The following is a 19,025-nucleotide window of genomic DNA, read 5'->3' as shown; positions in this document are numbered from 1 at the left end:
TCCTAGGTGTTGAGTTGACAGTACTCTGTAACCCAGGCAGGCTTGGACCATGCACTGTTAGACAGTAATTTCCTCTTTCCTTTGATCCCTGATATCCTCTGTTCTGGCTCTGTGAATTTACCTAAATCTCTTGTTGGACTACTGCTGTAGTCCTTTGGGGGTTTAAGTGATTCGTGGAGATACTTATAAATAAGGATATTGTATCCTCATAGTTAATATAGGAAAAGTGGGAGGCAGAGATGGAGGAGTCCCCACAAGCTTGCAGGCCCTGGCTTACACAGCAATGAGTAAGAGCCCCTGCTGGTCGTTGGGTGGTACCAGAGAGAGAGATGGCTCAGCAGTTAAGATCACTTGGCTTCTCTTCCAAAGGAACCATCACTAAGAGACTTGCCACAAGCAAGGTAGAAGACAAGAACCAACATCTGAGTTTGTCCTCTGGCATTCACATATATGCTGTGCCATGTACATGTCTGTAGTCATACATGAACACTCAGTAGGAATATGCATGCACATATGCATCACACACTGTACAGAAATAATTTTCTAGTCGCTGATGTTAAGTCATTTGAATTGTTTTGCATTTGTTTCTTGCTATTGTTTTGAATATATCTGTTTCTAAAGAGAGATGTAGGAGATGAATCTCATGGCTATGTTGTAAGTGTAGGACTGGGAAGACTCCATCTTGTGTGATCCCATTTATATCATGTAGGATAGATGAGCTAAGGGACAGGTAAAATTATTTCTAGCATTTGTGTATAAGGATTATGATAGAGCACGAGGGTGGGGTGGGTGGGATGATGTTTGGGGTATGATGCACCTTTTTTTGTATTGACAGTGATAGTCACCTGGTTGAGAAAAGTTTGTGCAGACTCACAGTGCTGTACATCTGAGATGCAGGAGTTTTCCCACATTGTGCTCTCCTTTCTTTTACTTCAGTGGTTTAATAAGAACAGGTCTGTTTGGATGTGGGGCACAGTTCTGCAATCCCAGCACTAGGGAGTCAGGCAGGAGGCTCAGTAGTTCAAGGCCAGCCTCAGATTCGTGGGGAATTTTTAGGCCACTCTGGGCTACGTGAGACCCTGTTTCATAAAGAAAAATAGCCAGAACAACTGAAGACTAAAAGTAAAAAAACAAAACAAGTAACAAGTTCCTTTTCTCTGCAGAGTGTTGCCCTCTACACCCTGGGTGATGAGAGTTGTGTTTCTGATGAGACTTGCCAGTATTTGTCCAAAGTAACCTTAAGTAAGTTGTTATAAAGCTTGCCTCCCACAAACAGAATATTCAAATGTTTTTAATGCTAGCCTTAGAGACAACATCTTGCCTCTTTTAGTACTATTTAGTCCATAATCACAACTGAATTTCAGATACCAGGTTACTTCAAATCGAACAGACCTGGTTTCTATGGCCAATGTGGCTGTATAGGACTGTGTTAGTCTAAAGGAAATGGCTGAGTCTAAAGGACACGGCTGTCCTCTGCAGCTTGCCATAGTACTGCTTCCTTTATTATTTTTAACATTTTTGGTTAATGAATTCTTACTTTCAGATATCTTCTGCATGTTGCTTTTCTTACCAGGATGTCTATTAAAATAAAGTTTCCATTTGTTGCCTTTCAGCTCCCCAAAAGCCACAAGCAGAGCAAGAAGAAAACAGGTAGTTTGTTTCGGGCTGTGCTTTCAAAGTTGGAGGCCTTGGCTGTTGAGTGTTTGTGTTTACTGTCCTTTTGTTCTCCATAGGTTCACTTTCCGGCACTCTGCTTCAGTTTCTGCTCTGGCTGAGAGATTGGTTGTCTGGATGGCCAGTGTAGGTAAGAGCTGTGCTGTGACTGAGGGCCAGGCCCTGCTTCCACACCACTCTCACTGCAATTGGGAGGCATGTGGAGAGAGTCTGCTTTTCTGTAAAGGCTGAAGATTGAGATACTGTTCATTAAGTGGAGCCTTTACAATTTCTATAGAAGAGTAGCTGGGACACCAGCCTTTTATATCTTAGGGCATTGGAAATCTTTATTTCATTCCCTGTGGATCACTTGAGGCTGCAGATCTGTAAACTGGTCTCAGAATGCAAACTTTAGTTACTATACCTCTAAATGTGAAACCATTCTGAGATTTCAGTTCAGAAATGGGCACTCTCTTGTCATCTAAGATCAGCTGTATAGGCCCTTCAGAGTGCTCTCAGACAGAAAAGGCTCGAGGTTTTAGGCACTGTGATGAGTGAATACACAGCTAACAAGAAGGGAGGAAAATTAATTCTTTTTATTTTTAAATACATTATTTATTTATTATTTATATGAGTACACCATAGCTGTCTTCAGACACACCAGAAGAGTGCATCAGATCCTATTACAGATGGTTGTGAGCCACCATGTGGTTGCTCAGGACCCCTGGAAGAGCAGTCAGTGCTCTTAACCGCTGAGCCAGCTCTCCAGCCCAGGAAAATTAATTCTTTATTTCTTGGTCCAAATGTCATCACTCCTGGGTTTAAAAGTGTTTTGTTTGAAAAAATAATTGGGGGGCAAAACCAACAAAGACATCTTGCCAGTAGTGGTGCCTTTAATCACAGGACATACTAGGCAGAGGCAGGTGGGTGTCTCTGAGCTCGATGCTAGCCTGGTCTACATAGCAAGTGCCAGGACAACTAGGGCTACATAGACTGTGTTCCCTGCTGGGGAAAACGCTTACTGAAATGAGTTCATGACTAAAAACTGAGACTGTTCTACATATACCTTAAAAAACAATACTTCAAGGAGGTCACATGTGTTTCTTGATTATCCCAGGGAGTCTGTTCTCAGTGAAGGTTCTTTTTTTTTTTTTTAAAGGGAGATTAAAGTTATTTTATTAAATCATGCACATCATGTGTGCTAGTGCAAATAGTTTAATCTGTACTCCAGAAATTCTATTGTACGTTTTATCTTTACAAAATAGATTTCAAACAATTATTTACTTTAAAGAAGGTAATTTTGAAGTTATGTATTTCATAACAGTATTTTCAATAACTATATACAAGAGGTACTGGGTACCACTGGCATATCAGCATTCTGTGGTGGGGTGGCTCTCAGTGAAGGTTTTTACAGTTCTTTTTTCTTGGCCTTTTTTTTTTTTTTTTTTTTTTTTTTTTTGGTTTTTCTGTGTAGCCCTGGCTGTCCTAGAACTCACTCTGTAGACCAGGCTAGCCTCAAACTCAGAAATCCGCCTGCCTCTGCCTCCAGTTCTTTTTTCTATGACTCATAGAAAAATAAGAATAGCTGTCTTAATAGTGTACATATAGGATGCATAAATGAAAAATATTGGATGAATTCTGTCCATTGTACATCACTTAATATTTACTAAAAGTTACTCTTAAGTCAGGAAATATTTTTACTTCAATAATTGATGAACTTTTATATCATAAATAGTGGATAATATTGTGAAGTTTAGAACTTCATTGCTAGAAAAGAAACTTGAATTGGCCTGAGTTTTACAAGTATTTTAAATATTAAATGTATTTAACACTCAAAACTATGTGTGAAATGTTTATGTGGAGAATAATACTAAAGTGAATTTGTCTGTTGGTCACTCACCTTTAGAGCAGACCACCTCAGTGCAGCTGGTGCTCACTGCTATCGCTTGCCGGCAGATGTGTTAACCATCTTTAGACTTTGCTTAGGAATGAATGTGTGTCTGAGTGTTTATGTGCATACGTACAGTACCACAGTCAGCTGAGCTGACTCATTAGCTAAGTCAGTTATTGAAGACAATAGGACTTGCCCTGACCCAGGCCTTTTAACCCCCGTAATGAAACAGTTCCTATTTCTATTTCTATATTTTGGTGCACATGTGCACAAAGTTTTTTGTGGCTATGATGAACCAGAGGAGTGGAGGTGTCTTTCATACCAACTCCCAAAGTAGTGGTAATCAGTTCACATCACTGTTGGTTACGGGTGAGATTGCTGCTATTTCCTGTTCTTGACCAGCTCTTAGTGCTGGTGACTTCAGTGTTTTTTGACTGACTAGAGGATGATTGGAGAAGTGGCAGATCTCTAACTGAAAAGCATCTTTCATTCTTTCACATCAAGGATTCACTTTAAGAGATCTGGAGACTCTTCCCTTTGGGATTGCTCTTCCCATCAGAGATGCGATTTACCACTGTCGGGAGCAGCCTGATTCAGATTGGTCAGAAGCGGTCTGCCTCTTGATTGGACGTCAGGACCTTTCCAAGCAGGCTTGTGAAGGAAATTTACCCAGAGGCAAATCTGTGAGTGTCGACATGGGAAATTCAGTTTTAGCCCCAGATAAAATGAAAGTGGAAGCAGTCTTCATTTTCTTGTGCACCTTTATCTTATTTTGGTAACTGTGCATATCAGTTTGCCTTTTATGTTATAAAGTCAGATGTAGTTCATGATTGAACATGGGAGTTGTGAACTTAGTGACTGCCCCATGCTGCCTGGCCCTTCCTTTGCTCAGAATCAGGACTGGTACAGAATCAGCAAGCCGCCCGCCATGCCTGTTCTACTTGTACCTGTAGAGGCAAGCGGTTACTACATAGGAAACCCCGGAGCCTGTGTACCCTCAGGGTGGCCAGCTATGATAATACCTGTTTTCTTGTTGATTACTTTTTGAAGGGTTCAATTTCTTGAATTCAGCCTTTTAATTAGGTATAAATAAATATGTATAACCCCAGAACAATAGTAAAATTAAAGCCTGAGCAAGAATACTTTCTCCTTTAGGGTTAAGTCTATTTTAGAATGAGTTCTAAGAATCCCAAAACAAGGATAATTTCTTGTTTTATTTTTTTATAATTATTGTTGTTGTTTTTATTAGTAGTAGTAGTAGTATTCATTTTTTTCTTTTTTGAGACAGCGTCCTTATGTAGAGCAGTCAGGCTGTTATAGGACTCATAGAGATCCATAACATCCCTGAGCGAACAGGAGTCAGTCAGGTTTGTCTCCTTAGCCTGTGACATATCATCACATCATTGCAGTGTCGGATGACTATGGGTGTGTTACAGCAGGTCTCCTAGCTCAACAGTTGCATGCTGTGAACTTGGGCCAGATTCAGTTCCACTAGAGTCTGATCTCAAATTTGTATTTAAATAGCAACTCTAGTTGACTTGGTGTTTGTCTATTTTAAATACAAAATAGTCTTATTTTCTTGATCAAGAAAATCCAGGTGTGGTAGTACATGCTTGTAACCAGAACTCAGAAGACTGAGTCAGGAGAATTACAATGAGTTCAAGGATAGTCTGAATTACATACTATGACCCTGTTATCACACACACACACACACACACACACACACACACACACACACACACGCACACACCTACACGCACACGCACACACACGCACACACACAAAATCTTTAGCATTTAAATTTCTTTTGCTCCTGAAGACCATACAGCATATAAAGGCTATAAATATTAATCTATAAATTATTTAAATGTCAGTCTAGGCAAGTTTATCTAAACTTGCTAAAATTCAACGTGGTTTTGCTATTTGTGTTTATGTTCTGTAGGTTAGGATTTAGAGTCACCTACCTCCTCACGATGGCATACATTCTGGGAATTGTGTCCTTAGGTAGTTCTGATGTGTGAGCAGGATAGTGTTTTTAGCTGGGTCACTGTGCATACATCCTATCTTAGGGAAGCACCATCATGTATGTGGGCTCTTGGTGGAAGTGCTGTGTGGTGCATGTTATAGTTTGTTTTAGATAAGTTATTCCATGGGAACCAAAGTAAGTTTTTATCTGGATATATATTCCCCCCCACCTTTTTTTTCCCCCAGACTAACACTGTTGCCTCCACACGAAACGATGGATCAAAAAACTAGCATTTGTAGGAACTAGACACTTACATAGACTTGGGTGATAATGAGACCAGCCAACCTGGGCAACATGGTGCTGTCCCAGTGCAGAAGAGCTCAGCTTGTATGACAGCATTGTGTGACTTCAGAAAGTTTCCTGGTTATGCTTACGTCTAGTGTAGAGTTCTGTTCCATTAGCCTGTTTCCCCTTCTCAGGCTAGACATACGACTGACTCCCTTTTAAATCACTACTCCAAAACCCATCACACAGGTGCTCTCGTCAGAGGTGTCTTCAGGAACTGAGGCCGAGGAGGAAGATGATGGCATGAATGACTTGAACCATGAGGTTATGTCATTAATATGGAGTGAAGATTTACGGGTGCAGGATGTGCGAAGGCTGCTTCAAAGTGCACAGCCTGTCCGTGTCAATGTGGTGCAGTACCCAGAACTCAGTGACCATGAGTTCATTGAAGAAAAGGAAAACAGGTAAAATAGTTCATCTCCTGTCCAATCTGTTATACTTGAGACTAGTTTGCTTTCCTTTAATATTTTAACTTTGCTTTTTTAAACATTGTGTGTGTGTGTGTGTGTGTGTGTGTGTGTGTGTGCGCGCGTGTGTACACTGAAGTGTGTATATGGAGGTCAGAAAACAACTTTTGGGAGTTAGTTCTTTCCACTAGGCTTCAGGATAATCCATCTCAGACCATTAGGCTTAGTGGCAAGTGCCTTTTCTTACTGAGCTGTCTTACCAGCTTGGTGGTTAGTTTTAAATGTTAGCTTGCTATAGTCTAGAATTACCTGGGAGAGAATTTAATTTGAGGACTTACTTAGACCAAGTTGATCTGTAGGGAATTGTCTTAGATAAGCTAAAATGAAGTAACTTACTTTGAAGCTAAAAATCTACCTTTTATATTAACTTTATATCTAATGCCAGCAAACCATCTATAGCTTAAAAATGCTTTTTGGCTTTTGAGGATATAATTGTACCCTCCTCTTGAAATATAACAGTTACTTCAGAAAAGGCAAATCTAAGAGAGTAACAGAATTTGTAAATGAAGTATATACGGGACTTATTCTTCTCTGTCTTAATCTAGGAATAGACTTTGGGGCACTTGTTTGTTAATTTTTAGTGTGCTTTAAACTCACACAACTTGTGTTAGATACGTTTGCTCTTGTGAAGAAATACCTGACAAAACACTTAGGCACAGAAGCTGACTTTGAACACAGTCCTAGAAGGAATGAGGCAGGTGCTAGGAGTGGCCCGGTCTGTAGGGACAGGAGCATGAGGCGACTGGTTCTCCCTCACTCAAACCTCTCCTTTATCCTGTCCTCCCCTGGCGCCAGACTTATGAGTTGCTTAGCTTGATTTCTCTCTAGCTCAGGCAGAGCTTGCATTGAGCTTCTGATTTGAAGAGCTGGAATTATAGGTGTGTGAACCAACCCAGCTTCTTACACTGTTTGAAGGGCAGTCGCTACTAATGCTTAAGCTGCAGTCCACTGAAAGTCCTAAATTCTCTCTCACTGTTTTCTCACCACGTGGACTCAGGTTATCACATGCAATTGAGGGTAGAGCACAGAGTTAAGAATGGGGGCTTTTGTAGTAAGACTGTAGTAATTGCTGGATGAGCTTGGATAAATGGCTTAACATGTTATTTTATGTGTTGCTTCAGCTATTATAGACATGAGTGTAACAGTTATACCTCGCTAGCTACTGCTATCAAGTCAGGTTTTTTACAGAACACATAAAATACTTGGAGTGCAGAGTAAACTCACTGTAGTCAGCTATTATTAATAGTTCATTGATTCTTTTTCTTTGTAGTCTTTTAGTACAGTGGTTCTCAACCTTCCTAATGCCATAACCCCTTAATACAGTTCCTCATGTTGTGGTGATCCCCCAATCATGCAGTTATTTTCATTGCTACTTCATAACTGTAATTTTGCTACTGTTATGAATTATAATTTAAATATCTGATAATGTTGATGGCCTTAGGTGACTCCTGCATAAAGGTCATTTGACTCTCCCCAAGGGCTCACTACCCACAGGTTGAGAAACACTATTTGATTGTATCTGAAATCAAAATGTATCCTTTGGTTAGTATCGAAGTCTCATTGGAGATCTTTTTTCTGGGTCCTTAATGGGATCATGAAGTGTCCTGTTAGTGGCTTTCTGCGTCAGGGCCACAGCATTGATGCTGTTGATTTCATCTAATGGCTTTCGAGTGTGATTGGATTATGTGTAAAGCTTTCACCAGAATATTCTATAGGATGAATCCCCAGCTACTGTACTGCTGTAGTTCCAAGGAATGCTAGAACATTAGGATGTTAGAATCCCCTTTAATGAGCTAGTATAGTACATTTATGTAACTAGGGAGAAATCAACTTAATGAATGTTTTTGTTTGCAGAGAATGTTTAACCCTTTGTTAACCTCTGAAGGTACTTCCTTTAATATCAAATAAAACTTTTAAAACCATTTCTTTTTTTTTTTTTTAAAGGATTTATTTATTATACTTAAGTATACTATAGCTGTCTTCAGACACACCAGAAGAGGGTGTCAGATCTCATTACGAGTGGTTGTGAGCCACTATGTGGTTGCTGGGATTTGAACTCAGGACCAGTGCTCTTACGTGCTGAGCCATCTTGCCAGCCCACTTTTTTTGGTTTTCGAGACAGGGTTTCTCTGTGGAGCCCTGGCTGTCCTGGAACTCACTCTGTAGACCAGGCTGGCCTTGAACTCAGAAATCTTCCTGCCTCTGCCTCCCAAGTGCTGGGATTAAAGGCGTGAGCCACCACTGCCCAGCTAAAACTATTTCTTAGTTATGAATGGCAACTTTGAAACTGTTAGTTTTTTTCTCAAGGACCTATTTAGAGTAGATTCAATGCAGGAACCAAGGTGAGGTGTTAAGTTTCTCAGTGTGACCAACAGAAGCCATTTTGACTTTGAGCAGGCTGGTGTGTGGCTCTGGTGACTGTTCACTTCCTTGTGTAGGGACAGAGGCAAGGGGCATCCTTGAGGCAGTATTGGTGGAAGGAGTGAGGGGAGGACCTCAGCGAGCTAATGCAGCGCAACTGAGAGTCACACCGAGAAGGACGACCCGATAATAGATATAATACACTTTCTTTGAACAGGTTAGCATGAGTAGAGTTTAGGTTTCATGTTTTACAGCCCCAGGAGAATTGGATTTCGTTTAAAGCAAAGGAACTCCCTGCTTCAGCATCCTGATGGGAGTCGACTTGTGAGAGGAATTGCGGGTCCTCCCATCTCTGGGGCTTTGTTTTGTGAAAACTTGATTGTCTATCTTAGTTCCTCTCAGAATAATTTCCTCCTGTAGATTCCAGCTGTGAACACTGTTAACAGTTTGTGTGTTGGTTCGTATTTTCATTATAGACTGCTCCAGTTGTGTCAGCGAACTATGGCCCTTCCAGTAGGACGAGGAATGTTCACCTTGTTCTCATATCATCCTGTTCCAACAGAGCCGTTGCCTATTCCTAAATTGAATCTGACAGGTATGTTAAATTCTGTGCTCATTAACAATAGACTAAGTTCATAGTTAAAACCAAAGAAGGTTTCTCTGCCCTCACTGATTTTTAAGCATTAATAGCTGCTCTGGTGGCTTTTGAAACTCAAATAGCAAATTGTATTACTTTTCTCGTAGCTGTTACAAAATACTCCTGTCGGCCGGGCGTGGTGGCGCACGCCTTTAATCCCAGCACTCGGGAGGCAGAGGCAGGCGGATTTCTGAGTTCGAGGCCAGCCTGGTCTACAGAGTGAGTTCCAGGACAGCCAGAGCTATACAGAGAAACCCTGTCTCGGAAATCCAAAAAAAAAAAAAAAAAACAAAAAAAAACAAAAAAAAACAAAATACTCCTGTCAAGCAGCTTAGGGGAGAGAAGAGTCTCTGGCTCCTGGTTTAGGAGGATGCAGTTTATTACTGCAGGAAAGCATGAGGATGGGAACAATTTGTGGCTGGAGCGTCCTCAAACCTGAACAATCAGGACACAGACAGGACGGCTGGAAACCTCAAGACCCAGCTCCCAGTGTCTCCATTCTTCCAGTAGTTCCCAAACCGCAGATGCCACACACAGTCTTCCAGAACAGCACTGCCAACTGGGAAGCAAGGAGTTAGAATATAGCCTACTACTCATTTTGTATTTTAGTGTGATTATTTTAAGATATAAAAAGTTGGAAGAGTTATTGTTGAAGAAGATGGAACTATTTAGGGCTGGATGTGGTGGCACACCTTCCATCTCAGCACGTGGGGGGCAGAGGCAGGGGAATCTCTTGAGTTCCAGACCAACTGGGGCAACATAGTGAGATTCTGTTTTGTTGTGCGTTGCTAAAGTCTAATCTGTACAGTATTCGTTCTCTTGAGATACTCATTGTTTCTCTGTGTGTGCAGTTACAAATAAAACACTGTTCATCTCTTCAGAATTTGTTTTTGATGATGTTTTCAACGTTCTGAAGATTTTGGTAGCTTTTTTTGTTCATTTATTTATTTTAAATATCCATCCCATTGTCATTTTGGCACAATGGTTATCATAGCAGTCTCATAAATGTCCATTGATGAGTCAAGCTAACATAAGCCATTTAGAATATAAAGATGATTTCGCCATGTCTGTGTACACAATATGTATAGAAACTCAAAGGAATTAGAAAAAAATCAAACTGAACTTATAGCATCACAAATACTTAATTTATATCGCTTGTGGATCTTCACCTGAGAGAGTGCTCCTTACTAGTTCCCTTGGTAACGTCTCTGTAAACAGACTCTTTCTGTTTTGGACCAGTGTCTTTGACTTACTATATAGCTCAGGCCAGCCTCAAAATTTCCATCCTCCTGCGAGGCCTCTTGAATGCTGGGATTATAGGCATGTGCTACCATATTCAGTTAAATTTGGCATTTTAAAAGAAATTGCTTAGTTGTTGTGTATGTGTGTGCATATGGAGGTGAGAGAACAGAGCTACAGTTAGGTGGTCATCACCTGATGTGGATGCACAGAAGTGGTCTGAACAGTACAGCCATCCATCTCCAGCTACAAGTTTGGCATTTTTTTTAAAAGACTTATTATATGTAAGTACACTGTAGCTGTCTTCAGACACACCACAAGAGAGCATCAGATCTCATTATGGATGGTTGTGAGCCATCATGTGGTTGCTGGGATTTGAACTCATGACCTTCAGAAGAACAGTCAGAGCTCTCAACCACTGAGCCATCTCTCCAGCCCAAGTTTGGCATTTTTAACAACACCATATTTAGGTACTTACAGTTAGACGTGAAGAGGATGGACATACAAGTCAAAGAAAGGGCAGATTTCTGAAGGTTAAACATTTTCAGTGCTTTAATCCTCAGACAGCAACACAGGAGTGAGTGTTAGAAATGAGCATTAGTGCCCCCAGTCAGCTGTTGAAATTGGACACTCATGTACTTAAACTGTGACACTGGCCTTCATTTAGTTTCCTCTATCTCTGCAGCTGCAAACACTGTAGAGCAGTGAGAACTCTGGCCTGACTGTCTGAAGTCAAAGCTGTCAGTTATTTTATTGTGTGTTAACAAAATGGACCCTGAAAATATTGTAAACAATATAGTTTGCTTTGTTTGATTGTTGTTTTTGGGAACAGGGTCTCAGTATGTAACCCTGAACTCTGACTGGCCTGGAACTCTATGTCGACCAGATTGGGCTCCAATTCACGGAGATCCAATAGCCTTTGCCTCTGGGTTTTTGGGGTTATAGGCTTGTGCTGCTATGGCCAGGCTGTGTGTGTGTGTGTGTGTGTGTGTGTGAGAGAGAGAGAGAGAGAGAGAGAGAGAGAGAGAGAGAGAGAGAGAGAGAGTTTGAAATATTATTTTATGTGTATATGTGTATCTGAGTGTTTGCATGTGTACCATGTTTGGGAAGGATCTAAGGAGGTCAGAAGAGGCATTGAATCCCTAGGAAACAGAGTCACACAAACTTGTGAGTTGCCACATGGATGCTGGGAAGTAAATCTCAGCCCTCTGCAGGAGAAGCAAGTGCTCTTAACTGTTGAGCCGTCTCTCTAGCTCTTAATAGGGGTTTTGAATGTAACTTTATTTCAAAGGCTTGAATTTTAGTTATGTAAATTCTCCTAATTCCTTTGTCCTCTGTCTGCCTAGGGCGAGCCCCTCCACGAAACACAACTGTAGATCTTAATAGTGGAAACATCGACGTGCCTCCCAATATGGCCAGCTGGGCCAGCTTTCATAATGGTGTGGCTGCCGGCCTGAAGATAGCTCCAGCCTCCCAGATAGACTCAGCTTGGATCGTTTACAACAAGCCAAAGCATGCTGAGTTAGCCAATGAGTATGCCGGCTTTCTCATGGCCCTGGGTCTGAATGGGCACCTTACCAAGCTGGCTACTCTCAATATCCATGACTATTTGACCAAGGTGAGAACATGGCATCCCTATCCTGGCGTTATGCCAGCCATATATATCTACTGCAGTATCTCCTGATTGTCCTGCTTGCCCCGCCTTATTCCTGCACCTCTAACTGTGTTCATCTCATAGCAGGAAACAGAGTCTAAAGTGTTGATCAGTGTGTCTCTTAACTCAGAACCATTTAGTCATCTTCCCTTGTCTCGGTTTGCTTCTGTGGCCTGAGTGGTCCTGCTCACTTCTGCAGCCTTTGGACTACTGTTCCATTGCTCTTTCTTTGAGTATCCCACTTTCTTCTACTTTATCGGCCAATGTGATCAGGTTCTTTAGACATTCTAATAATTCTCCAGCCCTTCCTAACAAAAAAATATTAGTCTCTTTTAAATAGTCTTCATATTCTCTGTGTTTTTTTAAAAAATCAATTGTGGCTTTGTATGTCTTTAATTTGGCATGTTTCCCCATTAGAACACTGTGAGCTGAGAGCGTTTAATTGCCACTGTGCTCTCAGTGCTTACCATGTAGAGGTGCTTATTGAAAGAGGCTGGCACCGTTCTACTTCAAACGATTTGTGGGGCTCAGTTAGTAAAGTACTTGCCATGCAAACATGAAGACTTGAATCTAATTCCCAGCACTCACGTAACCATGCCAGCGGTGGGCTAGCACTCTTGTAATTCTGGAGCCCGGAGGTGAAGAAAAGAGCCCAGGGGCTTGCTGGTAGCCAGACTACCTGATTGTGAGTTCCAGGTCCCATGCCTCAAAAACTAAGATGAATAGCTTTCTGTGTGTGTTCTAGCATGTGTTCACATGCTTGTGTGTGTGTTCTAGCATTGAGTTTTATTTTGTGTGCCTTTGTAGGGCCATGAGATGACAAGCATTGGATTGCTACTTGGTGTTTCTGCTGCAAAGCTTGGCACCATGGACATGTCAATTACCCGGCTCCTCAGCATTCACGTTCCTGCTCTCTTACCCCCGACGTCCACAGAGCTTGACGTGCCTCACAATGTCCAAGTGGCGGCTGTGGTTGGCATTGGCCTTGTGTATCAGGGCACAGCTCACAGACACACTGCGGAAGTCCTGTTGGCTGAAATAGGTATGCAGTTAATAGTGCTGAATTTTTACAGGTGTACATTTTCCACTCAAACATATACCCTCAAAAAATGATAAAATTATGAACACTAAAGAAAACAAAGAGTAGCTTTTATGAGCACTTAATGATCAGGTTGTTAGTTAAAAGGAAAAGAAAGCCAGTCTTACAAGTAATGGGGCCAGAGCTTCTGCAGCCATGCAGGGCAAGCCTGGACGGACAAGCCCACAACGACCTCTGCTGGACACACCTGGACGCTCAGCTCACACCAGGCAGTGTGTAGCAGTGGCCTGCACTTAACATGCCATTGTTCTGGTTTCTAATACCACCTTGTTTTCTTCTGTTGGACAAGAACACTTGGGAAAAACCAGGCGACTATGTCCTGTTACCTGTGCATACCTCATATCTTTCGCTTACCTTTCGATCACTGGTAGATGCAAGGGCTTTACATCTTAATGTAGAAGGTGTGTAAACAGTGTTATACCTCTAGTGTTTAGGGAATAGTGTTGGAAGTCTGTGGGTGTTCAGTGACAGTAGAGTTGTAAAAGTATTTTTGGTGTGTGGTTGATTGATTTCATGGGTGAGGAATCTATAGATGTTAGGCCAATCTTTGACAAAGTTTAACTTACAAATTAAAGTAACAAATGAACAACAGCAGCTGCTGTTAGAGTGGGATGATTATACTGGTCTAGTGACGTTAGGCATTTTTATTTCTAGAATTTGGCATTTAATGTGTGCAGAATGTTACTACCAGTAGGGAAACTATGGAAAGTAAAACCTCTGGAGTTCTGAACTTCAGAGTGTTGATAGTGAGGATGCGTTCGTTATTCTCTTGCATGATTGTATCAGGTAGCTGCTGCTGCTCCGCTTCTACACAGTGCATCGCCATAGAGCTGGCCTTCTGTATGGTTTGCTTGCTCCGGTTCTGCTTCACCTGTTGTTCTAGGGCCCAGGCTAGAGGTCCATATTTTGTCTTATTAGTGTATGCAGGGAACTCAGTAGTAAAAGTATGTTTCAGTCCTTTGTGATTGTGTCAGCTAAAGCCCAGCCCACTTGTAGCAGGTCCACCATAAAGCTGAAAGGCGGTGAATGCACACAGAACATGTGGCTGACGGGGCTGAGGCTCTGATCTGCTCTAGTGGGAATAGAAGTTATTTATAAAACTGAAACAAAGAAATATTATAAAAATGTTTTCATTTTAATCCCAGGACATGGGGCTGCTTCAGATTGTCCACAGCGGCTGGCTAGGATTTGCCTTGTGCTCAGCAGGGGTGTGGTTTTGCCAGCTGCAGATAGTTTCTGCAATTGTGTGACATTTAGAATTTTCAGGTCTTTTCAGAGGCTATAAAAATGCCAGGGCCTAAGAGATGTGTCGTTAGGGGTTGTTAGTTGGTTATTGGGCGTTGGTGGTGATGGGTTATTAGTTGCTGTTATTCATGGTTTGTTAAGTAGTTATATACAATGAAGAAAAAGGAGAAGGAACAGATCAAATTTGCCCCCAAGGAAGTCGATGCCCCTAATGAGCAAGAAGTAGTCACCCCTTTCCATTCCCCGACTTTATTCAGGCATCTCTTTCCTTTCCTCTCTTTTGTTTCTCTTACCTAGTGTTTAGGGTCTAAGAGGGTAGAAGAAAAGGGTTGGAGGAGAAGAATGGAAGAAAGAAGAGCCCACAAAGTAGCCCAAAGATTACCTACAATTCCTATACCAAAATGCAAAATAGCATAAATTATTAAAAAAAAAAAAAGTCCGAAAAAAGGTCCTCGAAGGTCCTGAGCACCGCAATTTAGAGTTTACTCATTTAGAGGGCAAGCACAAGCTGCCGTACCAGTGCTGTCTGGTGATGCAGCCCATTCACAGCCACAGTGCATCTCTCAAATTCTGTAGACAAGGTTTCATCTTTGATTCATATGTGTTTCTTGATAAAGTTATTACCAGAATGCACATGGGATTTATATATTCTGCCTTTGAAAATGCTTCATTGTCAGAAGTACCTTTTAAAATTAATTTAGTATTGTATATATTACAAAGTTTTCTAAAATGCCCCATTGTGTCATTTTAGAACTTTTATTAATTTGCTTTAAAATTTTCTTTTTAAAATTTTATATAGACGTATGTATGTATGTATGTATGTATATATGTATGTACATTTGTATGTATGTGTGTGTGTGTTTTGCCTGCATGTATGTCTGCGCACCATGTACAGTGCCAGGAGAGGGTGTTGGGTCTTTTGGAACTGAGTTAAGACAGTCATTAGCTGCTGTCACATGGGTGCTGAGAATCAAACCCATGCTCTCTGAAGAGCAGCAAGTGCTCTTAATCACTGAGTCACCTCTCCAGTCCCACCCTCCTTTTTTTCCTTTTAAACAGTATAGTGTCAGCCAATGCTGTTCTTGAATTGTTTCTCCTCCCTCCACCTCCCATGTGCTGGGATTATAGCATGCACCATCATGTCAAACTACTTTCAGGGGCTGTTTCTATCTCTCTGCTATTATATGCATAAATATTAAACTAATTACGGTCACATAACCTTTTCTTTTGAATGCCAGTTTTTTTACTCTGGAGGACAAAATTCCAGAAGTTCTGGAAGGAGGAGAGGTCTTTATACATAACACATTTTGTTTTCCTAAAACAGTGGTTCTCACCCTACCTAGTGTTGTGATCCTTTAGTACAAATTCTTCATGTTGTGACCCACAACCATAATATTACTTTTGTTGCTACTTCATAACTATAATTTTGCTACTCTTATGAATCATAATTAAATATCTGTTATACAGGATATCTTGTATACCACCCCAAAGGGGTTGGTTGCTACCACGGGTTTTGAACCAATGCCCTAAAGCATATCATTAATAAAATGGAATGCTTTTAAAAGTATGAATTTTTACCATAGACACACATGATTGTAACTGTACTTTTGACTACTTTAATTAGGTTCTTTTACCTCCAACTCTTCTCTACCAATATCCCCTCCAACCCTACCCCCAACACTAGGTAGGAGAGAAAGAAGGTGAGAGGGGAAAGGTAGTATCAATCTTGTTAAACTACTTCCTGCTGATTAGGAGCATTGAGTTCTTTGGGGTAAGTCCAGTCTTTGTCGTCCAATTTCTTCTCCTCTCTTTGCTCAAAACTACTTGACAAACAACAACAGCAAGAGGAGCAGGAGACTCCTCCATATCTCTTGGGGCTCTGGCATTTTTATACCCTCTGAAGAGTCCCCAGAATTCCAAATGTGAACTATCCTCAGCTTGGCAGAATCACGCCCCTGCCAGAGCATGAGACAAATCATAGCTAGCTGCTGGGAACAATCTGAAGTGGTACCATATCCCACATCTGGGATTAAAACAGAAACAGTCATATAACATATCTGTGTTTTTAAAGAAAGCAAAATTCTCACTACACATGATATATAGAATGAAATGAAAATCTGTAAACACACTTTTTAATTTAAAAGCAGAAAGTAAATGCACATTTCATTTATTATTCACTTGGGACATTTTAAATCACATCTAATGAATGCATTTGAAAACAATAAAAAAATTTAAATTGTAAATTTTATTTTTAGTAAAAGCAGTTTTTTAAAAAAGTAATTGTCTCGTTTTTTAAGTGTTTCAGAGGCTGGTTTGCTGGGTTGCTCCCCTCTCCTCCCCACCCCCAGTCCCCATGTGTCTACTGGGCTGGGGTTGCCCTTCCCCCAAGTGTGTGCTGGTATAGCACTTAGGTTGTCATGCTCGGCAGCACTGGGTTCTGGCCAGCCCCAAAGTAATTGTCTCTTTAAAAAGCCACAATTCTTACTTCTTGGCATTTTATTTATTTATTTGTTTGTTTGTTTGTTTGTTTGTTTGTTTGGTAAAACCCAGGTTGTCGCAATATTTGAAAGTCATTGCTGATAGACACTTTAATAAGTAAGTTTAAGGGTTTTAGGTAAACTGGGAAGTTGGATACCTTCTGAATTGTGTCTTTGAACAGCTCAAGCAACTGGGAAATGAACTCCCTAAAACTTACAAGTTGGGCTTATAATAAATAGGCTTGACCTGTGCTTCTCTGCCTTTCGCAGGGCGGCCCCCTGGTCCAGAAATGGAGTATTGCACCGACAGAGAGTCTTACTCCTTAGCTGCTGGCCTGGCCCTGGGCATGGTTTGCTTGGGGGTGAGTAGTCTCTTCTCCTGCTTTTACACAGGACATCTTTGAATCGAAAGGAGCAGCCTCGATACTCAGCTGGATGCTCTCCTGTGACCTAACCCAGTGCCCAACCTTTTCTTCCTCTTTCTTCACTGTCTCTAGTTTGCCCTGGAGAAAAACTATAATGAAGAAGTGAGATTTTAAGATTCATTTTCCCTGTCTTAGATTTAAGTGCTCTCAGTTAAACTATGATAACTATTTTTATTTTTATTTTATGTGTATGAGTTTTTGCTTGCATGTATGTCTTTTCACCATGTATGTGTAGTGCCTACAGAGGCCAGAAAATGGTATTGGATCCTCTGGATTACAGATACCCATCATGTAATACCCATGTCCTCTGGAAGAACAGCTTGTGCTCTTTACCACTGAGCTATCTCTCTAGTCTGGAAATTTCTTTCTTTCTTTTTTTTTTTTTTTTTTTTTTTTTTGGTTTTTCGAGACAGGGTTTCTCTGTGTAGCCCCGGCTGTCCTGGAGCTCACTCTGTAGACCAGGCTGGCCTTGAACTCAGAAATCCGCCTACCTCTGCCTCCCAATAGAAATTTCTTGAAGAAGTTCAAGACATAAGATTGAGATGAAGAGTGATCAGCCACTCTGGAAGCACTTGAGCTCGGTGGATAAGAATGTCTACTGTGGAAGCATGAGAGCTTGAGCTTGGATTTCAGTACACACTGAGGAGGATAGAACAGCATCCCCAGCATCCTGCTGTAGCTCCTTTGCACATAGATACACACAAGTAGCCAGCCATACATGTGTAGCACATGCACACACACCACACTCAAACACATATATTTACTCACATACATATATTGATCGCTCTCTTCTCTTTTTCTCTATACATACAGGAATAGAGAAATATAGTGAAAGTATATATGATTAGAAGCCTTAAGAATCTGTCGTAATTGTAGAAATAGCCCCAATCATCTTTTGCTACTGTTATCACTGCATTCCAGAGTGTTGCCATAGCAGATCTTGCTTTGTGAAAGGATGCAGTGTCTGGTTGACTCATCTTTATCTCCATCCAAGAGAGTCTTCAAAACTACCACAAACATCATCTCATGTAATTACTGTTTTTTACTTGAAATATGATTTTTTTTGAAAAACCACCAAGGCAGTATTCTAGTCAAGCTAAATGATATTCAAAATGTTGTGGTGGAACATGTTGCTTCTTTTGTGCATTCTGAAAATCTGTCATTGTTGGCCATGTGTTTTCTCCTCACATCTGACATAGCTAAAGAGGCAGGTGGTACTGTGTAAAAAGCATCACACTGTGGATTGAGACTGGAATTTTGGTTCTGACTTGTGATAAACCCTATCATTTAACTACATTAGTGTTTATCTGTTGGCTAAGCAGCCCTATGGCTGTTGAGCAGCACTGCTGTGTTTGATATATAACCTTGCCGTTTAGTAGCTAGGTAACCTTGGGCTGTGTTAAATTGTACCTCGCTTTCTGCATAATAAATGAGATTCTTACTAGTAGCTACTCAGTAGTGTCCTAGTTTTGTTCTGTTGTTGTGATAAAACACTCTGTATTAGTCAGGGTTCTCTAGAGTCACAGAACTTATGGATAGTCTCTATATAGTAAAAGAATTTATTGA

The 19,025-nt window shown here is 41.0% G+C and overlaps 1 protein-coding gene across 1 annotated transcript in view; it reads left to right on the top strand.

Moving 5' to 3' along the window:
* Anapc1 (anaphase promoting complex subunit 1) overlaps window positions 1–19,025 on the top strand; it is a 77,498-nt gene that overhangs the window by 34,033 nt on the left and 24,440 nt on the right. The window contains exons 22-30 of the mRNA XM_021182343.1: window positions 1,164–1,242; window positions 1,614–1,650; window positions 1,734–1,804; window positions 4,049–4,227; window positions 6,045–6,259; window positions 9,160–9,278; window positions 11,906–12,177; window positions 13,021–13,255; window positions 17,305–17,396. Of these exons, the coding sequence (XP_021038002.1) occupies window positions 1,164–1,242; window positions 1,614–1,650; window positions 1,734–1,804; window positions 4,049–4,227; window positions 6,045–6,259; window positions 9,160–9,278; window positions 11,906–12,177; window positions 13,021–13,255; window positions 17,305–17,396 (1,299 nt within the window). The remainder of the gene's footprint in view (window positions 1–1,163; window positions 1,243–1,613; window positions 1,651–1,733; window positions 1,805–4,048; window positions 4,228–6,044; window positions 6,260–9,159; window positions 9,279–11,905; window positions 12,178–13,020; window positions 13,256–17,304; window positions 17,397–19,025) is intronic.

The sequence above is a fragment of the Mus caroli genome, chromosome 2, assembly GCF_900094665.2.
Source record: "Mus caroli chromosome 2, CAROLI_EIJ_v1.1, whole genome shotgun sequence".
In the NCBI taxonomy this organism is placed as follows: Eukaryota; Metazoa; Chordata; class Mammalia; order Rodentia; family Muridae; genus Mus; species Mus caroli.
This window is presented reverse-complemented; position numbering and strand designations above follow the sequence as displayed.